This window comes from Leptonychotes weddellii, chromosome 12 (assembly GCF_054177405.1).
Source record: "Leptonychotes weddellii isolate Sample4059 chromosome 12, ASM5417740v2, whole genome shotgun sequence".
In the NCBI taxonomy this organism is placed as follows: Eukaryota; Metazoa; Chordata; class Mammalia; order Carnivora; family Phocidae; genus Leptonychotes; species Leptonychotes weddellii.
Window position 1 is genome coordinate 91,570,484 of NC_138380.1, and position 11,928 is coordinate 91,582,411.

At 48.1% G+C, this 11,928-nt stretch overlaps 1 protein-coding gene across 1 annotated transcript in view; it reads right to left on the reverse strand.

Moving 5' to 3' along the window:
* Positions 1–9,686, reverse strand: part of LOC102737067 (ATP-binding cassette sub-family A member 13) — an 83,048-nt gene extending 73,362 nt beyond the window's left edge. The window contains exons 1-2 of the mRNA XM_081799718.1: positions 9,662–9,686; positions 9,433–9,572 (exon numbers count right to left, since the gene is read on the reverse strand). Of these exons, the coding sequence (XP_081655844.1) occupies positions 9,433–9,572; positions 9,662–9,686 (165 nt within the window). The remainder of the gene's footprint in view (positions 1–9,432; positions 9,573–9,661) is intronic.
* Positions 9,687–11,928: the final 2,242 nt, after the last annotated feature.

Below are 11,928 nucleotides of genomic sequence, written 5' to 3' on the forward strand. Positions count from 1 at the left end.
TGCCGGACGCATGAAGCAGTGCGGAAGGGCTTCTTCCAAATCCACACTCTCCCTCTGCCTTCGCGTGAACCTGGCCCTTTTGCACTCACACCCTTGCCATTGTTCACCCACACTGGCTAAGCACGATCTTCTAGGTCTAGGGATTGCGCCACGATCCTTCTGGTCAAGGGACGAGGCCAACGTACGAATCAAGAGAGAGAAAGGTCTTCATCTGAACCCATTTCATGAAAGAGAGGAGAAAATGTAGACAATCTCTGCCTGGTATTTTCACGACGAGCCAAGGAGGGTCGAGAAGGGGGTGATCAGAGGGAGCAATCTGGGCTGAAGACTGGCCTCCAGGCCACTGATCCCAGAACAAGCAGGCAGCAGATGGGCAGCGTTCCAGAAATGGCAACAGGACAAATCTCCGCACAGAACCAACTGGTGACGCCGTCCTGGCCCCCAGAGGACAGCCACGAGACCCAGGGAAAACCAATCTAGGAAAGACGCGGGAGAGCCAAGCCAAGGAGGATTCCAATCCCAAGGAGGATTCCAGGGAAGGGGCCAGAGCGGAGTCACGAATCACAGAAGGAAGAAAACTCACTATTGCTCACAAACATCCCTGAGTCTGTACATTTCAGAGCCTTTCTTAGAACAGGCAAAATTATTAAAAGCAGACTAATGTCTAACATACCTCATAAAATCTGGAATTCCAATTGAAATTGGAATACACACCCAAGAGTTCACAAGAAGCTTCTTAAGAAGGAAAAAAAAAAATTAATGTAATTTCAGATAACTTCTCTGCAAAATTAAAGGTCAGTGGACGGTGAAGAGCAATCTATAGCTCTGAGAGGCAAATAGTATAAACCACGAATTCCTATGTGCAGATCATATTCAGATACCCAAGCAGAAAGAATGCAGGCTACCTGAGAGCACTCCTAAAAAATTTCCTGGAACCCAACCTGAGTAAGAGTTAACTCAGTATAAGAATACGATACATCTCTGATATGATCCAGATGGTGCTGAGTCACGAAACCATTCAAATAGAGAATTGATTTTAAAGTTTATTTATTTTAAGTCATCTCCGCACCCAATGTGGGGCTCGAACTTATGACCCCGAGATCAAGAGTCACACGCTCCACTGACGGGGCCAGCCAGGTGGCCCAAGATTTGATTTTTAAATAGTAGCTAACAAAGTCTTAAGTGTAATCCAGATGCCCATGGTAATTCTTGAAAATAACTGTGAAAATTATAAAGTTATAGTAGGAAGGTTATAATTGAAATTAGAAGCCCCAGTGGCTGATGATTATAACACCAGTTAATGAGATAGTAATCTATAGAACTGTAGACTCCATCGGCGATAGAGGGGGCGAGGGGCGGGCAGGGAGGCAGGCAGGCAGGCAAATGGGAGCTCCCACCTCAGTGAGAAAGAAGGACTCTCATCATTAACTGTAAGAGGGTAAGCTCAACATTGAAACACAGAAGGGAGGGCGCCTGGCGTGAAGCATGCGACTCTTGACCTCGGCGTCGTAGGTCCGAGCCCCACGTTGGGTATAGAGATGACTTAAAAATAAAATCTTCTTATTTTTTAAAGATTTATTTATTTGAGAGAGAAAGAGAGAGAGCACAAGCAGGGGGAGCAGGAGAGGGAGAAGCAGGCTCCCCACTGAGCAAGGAGCCTGATGCAGGGACTCGATCCCAGGACCCTGGAATCACGACCTGAGCTGAAGGCAGACGCTTAACCGACTGAGCCCGCCCAGGTGTCCCTAAAAATAAAATCTTCAAAAAAAAAAAAAAAAGAGAGAGAAAAACAGCAAAAAAGGAAAAAAGATAACCACAAGGACAAACGTAAATTTTAAAACTGTAACAGAGAATGACAATAAGAACTCTAAACTTGCCACTCGCAACAATAACTTTGAATAGGTCCAAACATCCAATTCAAAGGATTTCGGACCCAGTTAGTTAAGTTATTCAGTAAGTATCTATATTTATTTTTTTTAAGATTTTATTTATTTTTATTTATTTATTTGACACAGAGAGAGAGACAGCTAGAGAGGGAACACAAGCAGGGGGAGTGGGAGAGGGAGAAGCAGGCTCCCGGCTGAGCAGGGAGCCCGATGCGGGGCTCGATCCCAGGACCCTGGGATCATGACCTGAGCCGAAGGCAGCCGCTTAACAACTGAGCCACCCAGGTGCCCCAGTATCTATATTTATTGAGTGTCTGTAAGCCATGTCCAGGTGTAGGTGCTAAAAATGTAGCTATGAACAAAATAAACGCTTTTCTTTTTTTTTATTTTAAAGATTCATTTATTTATTTGAGAAAGAGAGAGAGAGCACGTGTACAGAGGGGAAGGTGCAGAAGAACAGAGAATCTCAAACAGAGCACAGAGCCTGACACAGGGCTCAATCCCATGACCTGAGATCAAGACTTGAGCAGAATCCAAGAGTCGGATGCTCAACCGACTGAGCCACCCAGGCACCCCAAAAGCTCTTTTCCAATTTAAGATTATGATCTATTGCACAGACAACTCTATGAAAGGCCAGCTGTATTTTTACACTGGACTAAAAACAAAAGATTTAAATATCAAGCAAAACCAAAAAAGCTAGAAATGGTAACAGCCACCAAAATAAAATTCGTGACAAAAAGAACATGATTTATTCTGGAAAAAAAATTTATGATTTACCATGATTAAAATTTACGGACTCGGCAACATATCATCAAAATATATGAAGTCAAAAGGACTAGAAATAATGAAGGAATTTGATAAGATTGAACAGTAGGAGACGTTAAGCCTTCGTAAGACCAGGCGGAGAGTACTTGAAAAATCAGGTCGTGAAAACCGCCGTGTTTTGGGTTAAAACCTTGGCTTTGCCTCTTATCTGCTGCATGGTCTTACCCAAATTATTTAAACTGTCAGCTTCAAGCTTCGAGAAAAGTGGGGGTGGCTGTGGTGATGTTAAGATAAATGAATATTCTGATGTCTCGAGGCCAGGCCTGGCCCCTAGTAGATGCTCAGTAAACACCACCCACGCAGTCCGACTGCATGCACGTTTGCAGACCATGGGTGGTATTACTGATGCAGCCAAAGGAGAAGATCTAAAAATCTTAAATCGACAAATACAGAACACACACACACACCCCAAATACATATGTATATTTACATATGTAATGTGTTTTATATATTTATAAACATATATCTCTTTTTGTATAGCCAGTTATTGCAATTTAAATTAATTCAAATATCCTAATTTATCTTATATATGCATACAGACCCTCATTTTTCAAGAAAATTTTACTGAAACGAATACGCAGTAAAATCCCAAATTATAGAAATCATTTAGGTGTGTATTATGAAATTAGAATTTGTTAGCCAAGGTTGGTGTGAACACTGTTTAAATTTTTTATTTTACTTTTTAAAGATTTTATTTATTTATTTGAGAGAGAGAGCGCGCACGAGCAGGGGGAGGGGCAGAAGTAGAGGGAGAAGCAGACTCCCCGCTGAGCAGGGAGCCCGACGCGGGACTCGATCCCAGGACCCTGAGATCATGACCTGACCGGAAGGCAGACACTTAACCAACTGAGCCACCCAGGTGCCCCAGCAAGTTAAAAAATTTTAAATATCACAAATAACTCCTGAGTTATAGGACATTATTTAGGAAATGTTCATCTAGGAAATAATGCAGACATTAGCTATAACAACATACTGGATAGAACCAAAATTCAGACTCAAATACATTCGTTATTAATTAAAAAGTGAAAATTAGTCAACATAGCACAATAATACAACAAATCTGAGGAAAGCAGAAAGAGATTGATAAAAATAAATTGTGAAAAGAAATTACTTCAGGGGCACCCGGCTGGCTCAGTCTGACAAGCATGTGACTCTTGATCTTTGGGGTCGCGAGTTCAAGCCCAATGCTGGGTGTAGAGATTACGTAAATAAACTTTAAAAAAAATAGAAGAAAGACAGAAAAAGAAGAGGACCCACCCCACAAAGAACCACAAAAACCACACCTTGATTAAGAAGGGCAATTAACTGATGTCCCTATTGAGATACACCAGAGGTTGGAATGATTTGGCAAGTATTTTAAAGCAGCCATCCAATGCTTCAACAAGGATTACGAACTGTCTCAAAACACACTGCAGAGCAGAAAATCTCAACAAGGAAATGAGTCAGACCTCGGCCCGCTCCCCTGGCAGGCATGAGGCACAGGGGAGCTCCCAGCTAGCAGAATGCTCCGCAGTGCCCAGATGAGAACAGGTAATGTCCCCGAGATCCCTCCTTCTGCTGCAGAGTAGATGTATGAGAGCCCGCCCCTCCCAGGGGGGCTGCATCCCCACGATGACTTCCCCGGGCGGGCAGGCCTTGGTCCAGCTCTGCAGAGCGGCCCCGCAGAAGGCTTCCCCTGCACCCACAGGGCAGATCCCGGCACCACCAGTGGGTTCCTGGGGACCTCTACATCCAGCTGGCCACAGCTGTGCTCCTCCCGGTGGGGTCCGGACCCCGATCCCAGCGGGGAGGCCATTTCTAGGGCAGTCCCTGCTTTCCCTCGGTGCCCCCACCAGCCACAGGCTGCATTGTTCATAGCTCCCCTCACATCCCCAACCAACCCCCTGCTACTCTAAGGTCATAATTTTCCTATGAAACCTTCCTTGCTGTTCCTTCTGATTGGACCCTGACTGACACCCTGCAAACTAACCAGATGGACACCGTGCTCAGAAAACAGCAAAAATGCGCACGCCATGAAAAAAACACTAAGGAGAAAAGATAACGCAATTTCTGATGTCAAGATCATGTCAAACACCGGAAACTAGCTTTAACACCAGCCTGATATTTAACAGAAGAAAAACTAGAGGCTTGCAGAGCTGAAAGCGGCGAGAAGCCACAGGAGCTGACCCCGGGGCTTTGGGGAGGTCGAGGCAGGGGGCCAAGACTCCCACACTGCATCTGAGGCGGGGATCCCCACGAGGACCATGGAGTGGCCACGGTCAGCAGGTGGGGTGGCGCCCCCCCTCAGGCTCCCGGAGCCCTGCCGTGTAGGGTGCCCATGCCCCTGGGACACCTGCAACCCTGGGCCTGGCTCTCCGTCCCAGAGTGGCCGGCACGCACGCCAGCCACACCAGCCACGCCAGCCACGCCAGCCACGCCAGCAGCTGCAGGCTGCCCTTGGGCTCCAGAAACTTGCTCAGGCGCAGATGAGCGGGACCCACCGGCAGACAGGCCTCGTGTCTGCTTCAGCGACTTCAGGGCAAACTGCTGTCACAGTCAAAAAGACGCTCTTGGTCCTCTGACAGAGGAGGTCTCTGGGGACCCCAGGGACATGGAAGAACACTAGCTCCGATGTTGAGGGAAAGCGTTTTAATGATGAAAGCACCATGAACCGTATCTTCTCCTCCTCTGATGGGCCCTGAAAACGGAGATCTGCAAACTTCCGTGCAGACCTCCTCACGGGCAACGCCCATCAGCACGCTGTGCCAGGCCCTGCAGATGACACAGACGAGTCAGGTGCAACCCTGCCCGGGGAGCGAGTTCATGCACCACGAGGGTCAGGGGAGAGCTCCTGTGGGAGCCCAGGGCCAGCTGACGCAGAGGAGCGGCCCTGTGGCTGGTCTCTGGGGGTCTCCTGCCTGTTTTGCAGAATCAAGCGCCATGTTTCATGCAGTCATTAGCAAACCAGCCCTCCCTGGGCTCCTACCTTCCATGCGATTCTAGAACTGGCTGCAGAATCTGAAGGACAGAGTTTGCAAGTGTCCTCGATGGCCCCACACATTTCCACGTCCAAGTGGTAAAAGAAAGTGGCAATGTCCTGTGCGGGATCATGTCCTCCCAAATCCATAACCCCCAGGACCTCTTACCAGCTACGTCTCGAATCCACTCCAAGCCTTTATTTTCCTGTCTGTATAATGGGGATAATAGTACTTCCCTCCCACAGTTGTTTGAGAGGTCAATGAGATGGTCCTGGCAGGGGCCTGGCCAAGTGTGGCTAGGGGACAGTGATGACCGTGGCAGGGTGCGCTCCCTGATCACGCTCACCCCTGCTAAGTCAGGCAAGACGACGGCGGATCGGGACCCGAGCACAAGTGCCACCGTGATAGACGGGGCACCCACGGGACGCAGGGAGGGCAGAGAGCTTGGCGCAGAGTTGATTCCGTCCCTGGCGTATTTAATACACAGATGCCTTTGACTGAACCGGGCACAAGAGCCATACAATCACCATGCTTTGATTCATCCAACACCCATTTGCCCTCTGTGTTCCTGGCACTCTGCTAGGCCCCGTGGGGATGGCAGTCGAGACAACAGACACACACTTCTCCTCTCAGCTCCTGCTCTCGGACGCTCGGCCCAGGCCGTCCTGCTGCGGCCGGGCTGGAACCACCCCAGCACCAAGGCCCCCTTCCCCCTTGCAGGAGCAGATGCATGGCAGGTCACCAACCTCGGCTCAGGACACAGACATCAGGAAAGTCTGGCTTCCTTGCCCCCATGCTGGGAGAGGCTAATTCAGGCCTGCCCCCCCGCCTGACCCCTCTGCTCGGGACACCACGGTCCTGAGACACGCGGGGGAGGGGGGTGGTGAAGGCCAAGTGCGCTCTGCTCTCGGCTTCCCCGCGGCCCACAGCCCCTCCGCACTCAGCACCATCATCAGGTGCTGGACAGGGCACCCCTCCTCTGTCCCTCTCTCCCCTTGGGCTCCCACCCCCTCTAGACACACTTCTCTGCCTCAGTACCCGTGACATTCTGCACCAGATCATCCTGCCCCCGGACAGTGGGGGCTGTCCTGTGCATTTCGGGGAGCTTGGCTGCATCCCCGGCCTCCACCCACGGGATGCCAATAGCCCCCCACCCCCACCACCGCCCTAATTGTGACCCCAAAGATGCCTCCAGACATTGCCCCAGCTCCTCCAGGGACAACATTGCCAGGTCCCACCCCAGCTGAGAATCCCCGGCCCCCCACCACCTCTGCCTCCTTCCTCAGGTGACGTTCGCCCTCCCCAGGCCCCCCATGAACGAGGGCGGGGCGTCCTTCAGAGATCACATTCGTAGAGAAGGTCCAGGTCTACATTAGTTGTCTCTTTTCTAAATATCATCTCTGATATTTATTCTTTTTCCAATCCTCCAGGCCGCACGCACTGCGAGACAGCGATCTTAGCTCATGTGACAGAAGGAAACCAAGCACAAGCAGTCGGAGAACATTTCTGGGGGACAGACAACATTTGGGGTGTGACACCCCACTTCTGATGCCATTCCTGACGTGCCACTGATTCTTGGAAACCCCCTCCAATTCCTTTATCTGTTCTGTTTACTTTTGTAACCTCTCTTAAAGCTCACATGCTGTCTCCACACTGCTCTTTATTTTGGCATCAGCCTGGGGCCAAGACCAAACACAATTCTGACCCACAAAATTAAAAGAGAATACTGATGGATTGGGGCCTCTCGAATAATAACGTGGAAAGACCATGGATTCCTGCCTAAATGCCCTTTAGTACGAGCTGGGTACTCCCGAGAATTTGTAGCCATCATTTCATCGGGGTCCGGGACGTGCTCAGTGGAAGGGAGCATCCCCCGGGGAGCCCAGGCAGGCAAGGGCATGGGAAGGACCCCCAGGGACTGCGGTGTATCCCCATGAAGATCGATCTCCCACAGGAAATCCTGGATCTCCCTCATGCCTCCCTTTTGCTGATCGAGGAAGAGCTCCAGAGGGACAGCAATAAGCCCAGGCTCACACGGACAGTCGGGACAGGGAGGGCGACACCCAGCCTTGCCGGCGTGCACGCCTGTTCTTACCACCACCATGCTTGTTGGTGACACCCTCAGTGTCAGAGGTTGAACCCCCTGAAATTACATTTTTTCCTACACACATGGCCATTTTAGGTGGTTCCACCTAATAGCGAGTAATGCAGAGAATGAAACTGAGTACTAAGTAATTTGCAACATCGGGCCCTGCACCCCACAGAGTCTGTTGCTTCATTTAACACAAGTGGCAATGCTTCCAGGGTCTCCCAGCCACTTGGGACTTTAGACCAAGGGTCTAATGACTGGATCCAAGTTTCATAAAACTAAGTAGCCAGGGCCAACCACCAAAATAAAGTTAGTGTTATCAGTACAAAACCAGGATATCCACAAGCCAGGTCGTGAGGCGCATCGAATGAGTGAAAAAGATACTAGCTCCTGTTAGGGTCTACCGAAATCTGAAATGGGATGAGCTAGAATCGGAGAAATCTCTGGTTTTTCTAGAATCTTCCTCATTCTCAGGCAGCACGGGGCTCGAGCCCTCCCCACAGCTCTGTCCTGGCCAGCCTACAGCCTCCCCCAGCTGATGGAGGCCCGCAAGCCCTGCCCCCCAGATGCCTCTCTGTGCAGGAGGAACAGCTCACCTCTCACACTGAACGAGTCCCTCATCTTACATCTAAATTATTCTTTTGCTTGTCAGGACGACCCCAGGGGTGTGCAAAAGCCAGATGGACCAAAACTAACACCACCGCTCACACGACCACATGCTAGCGTGAACTTTTCCGCTTTCAAGTTAGTACCATTTGAAGCTTGAAAGCGGATCATCGGGAGAACTTGGTGTCTCCTCTTCTGGGTGGGACAGTCGGATCAGATCATCCGCATGTCTGTCCTCTGTGAAGCCCCCAAAAGGAGCCTGCAGGCTCCCCTACAAGCCACCGCCAGACACGAAAACAAAACACAAAATACAGCACCATCCTTTCAAAAGAAAGCACAAATAGGAAGAATCGCAAGTCCGACAGGGCATGGGCGGGACGTTACCCAAGGTCCAGAAGGGAAACCAAGCAGAACCCCGTGATGTCTGGATTGCTCCCAGGGAAGCTGATTTCGCCACCACCTTGAGCTCCTCCTCCACAGAGTGAGGCTGACAAAGCCTCACAATCGACCTGGAAACGTCACTCACCAGGCCCCGGTGGCGCCTACAAACATGTCTGGTCTGACTCGTCCTTAACCTCCAGATGCACCAAGCAAAACCAGCTAGCCTTTGTCCTCCACCCTTTCCTGGGACCACAGGGAACAGCCTGCCTTTCTGTCTAATTATCCTCACGGCATGGGCTGCTCCAAATAATACCTCCTGCCCCAACGTGTCCTCTAGGACAGCGACCCGGGGAACAAGGAGCCAGAAGAGGCCAAGATGAACCATCATCAACACACGAAAACTTTATGCATTCCAATCTATAGAATGCTGCGCATCTTTAAAGACCCCTTCCTGATGCTCTGTTTGTATGGTCGATAAGATCCTCATTCATTCAGACTTACCTTTTAAAAAAAAAAAAATTATTTATTTATTTTAGAGAGGGAGAGGGAGAAAGAATCTCAAGCAGACTGCCCACTGAGCGTGGAGCCCGACATGGGGCTCGATATCACAACCCTGAGATCATAACCTGAGTCAAACGAAGACTCAGACGCTTCACCAACTGAGCCACCCAGGCGCCCCCAGACTTACCTTTTGAATGACCTCATTAATCTCTGGGGTATTTGGTGTGTACAGTATTTTTCCGTGTAATATAGGTTTTAGGAAAGACCACACCAAAGCGCCGTTTGGAGACTGCAGAATTTCTTGATAGAGGTTCAAGCAAAACGGTGCTGTCACAATTAGAAGAAAAAAAAATTACTTACAATACAGGATGCCCAGGCTAATGGTGACACGCATCTATATATTCATGATGCCTCACTTTCCAATGGGTGATGTAGATACATTTTTCATGCCACAACTGAGTTTGGGCAGTAAATTCGAGAGTAATTTTTCTCATCGCTGTCCTTAGCAGTCCTCGCCTTGTAAGAAATTTCAAGATACCGTGTTCGTTTCGGTAATTGGAAAGAAAGGAAAGCATGACCTTCACATATTCAAACTAAGTCATCAATAAGAGCACTAATTCATGAAAAGGCACCTGCAAATAGTAATAGAAAGAAATGCATCTGATCTTCAGTGTAGAAAATCATGAACACCTTACAGGATTGGGAACAGAATTAGGTCTTTTCCTATGAAATTAGCTTTATATATTGCTACTGAATTTTTTTTCCCTGCGCCTACACAGCAGTGTTGACCTTACTGCTTTTGATATATTAAAGCACCTTGTTTTCACTCAAACACTTGATCCCTAAAGGTGGGGGACCAACATTGCTGTGTGCTAATTGGTTTCAATCAAAGGTTTACTCAACTGACCTGTCTAACCGAATAGGTAGTAACCAAATACTATAAGGTTTGTCTTTGTTTTTTGTTTTTGTTTTTTGTTTGTTTGTTTGTTTTTAAAGATTTTATTTATTTATTTGACAGAGAGAGACACAGCGAGAGAGGGAACACAGGCAGGGGGAGAGGGAGAGGGAGAAGCAGGCCTCCCACGGAGCAGGGAGCCCAATGCGGGGCTCGATTCCAGGACCCTGCGATCATGACCTGAGCTGAAGGCAGATGCTTAACGACTGAGCCACCCAGGCGCCCCTGTTTTTTGTTTTTTAAGTAGCCCCACGCCCAGCATAGAGCCCAACATGGGGCTTGAACTCACAACCTTGAGATCAAGAGCTGGGCTGAGATCAAGAGTCAGACACTCAACTGACTGAGCCACCCAGGGGCTCCAAAATATTATAACATTTTAAGCTAGTGATGAATACTTCAACTCGTTCTTTTACCCCTGAAGTGGACATTTAAAATGGAAATATCTTAGTTTTGATATCATGATTCCTGACACCCAAGGTATGAATAGTGCTGTTGTGATTATTTCCACTATTCATTACATCTTCCCAAATTCTCTGTTTGAAAAGGAAAAACCAGTTCTTTTTATTCAACAAGTACAATAAAATTGATAGAAGGAATCCCCTGAGATATAAATTAAGAGCATGACTACATAATAAGTTTTTAAACCATCATTTATAAAGATTGCTCTTACTGATATTTTTTAAAGTTGCACTTTATAAGCATAATTTAAACAGTGACAATTTTCATTTCAGAAAAGACACAACCATATATATGTACAGAGCAAGAAATCTGAAACGAGGAATCCTGACATCCGCCACTTGAGAGCTGCATGAACTTGGGTAAGTCACTTAAGCTTCTCTGAGCTTCCAGTATGTCATGTGGAAAAGGAGGGTACTAATATTGTCTATGGTTAGTATGACAATTATTTGAAATACAATGTATGAAAGGACCAAGAAAGACTGGTCCTCCATGGTAGCTGAATGACTGGATGGATGAATGGTTGAGTGGGTGAATGGATGGATGGATGGATGAATGGATGGATGGATGGATGGATGGATAGATGGATGGATGGAAGGATGGATGGATGGATCAATGGATGGCTAGGTGGGGATAGATGGATAGATGGGTGGATGGATGGATGGATGGGTGGATAGAAGGATGGATGGATCAATGGATGGGTGGATGGATGGATGGACAGATGAATGGATAAATCAATGGATGGGGGAGGGATGGAGGGATGGATGGATCAATGGATGGGTGGGTGGGGATGGATGGATAGATAGGTGAATGGATAGATGGATGGATGGATAAAAGGATGGATGGATCAATGGATGGGTGGATGGATGGACAGATGAATGGATGAATCAATGGCTGGGGGAGGGATGGAGGGATGGATGGATCAATGGATGGGTGGGTGGGGATGGATGAATAGATGGGTGGATGGATGGATAGATGGATGGATGGATGGATAAAAGGATGGATGGATAAAAGGATGGATGGATCAATGGATGGGTGGATGGATGGATGGACAGATAAATGGATGAATCAATGGATGGGGGAGGGAGGGATGGACAGATGGATGGATGGATGAATGGGGATGGATGGATAGAAGTGGATGATGGATAGAAGGATGGATGGAAGGCTAGATAGATGGATCAGTGGATGGGTGGAGGAATGGATGGATGATTGGATGATTAGATTTGATGAGCACATAAAAAATCCTCAAGAGGAAGAATGAAGGGGGCGGAA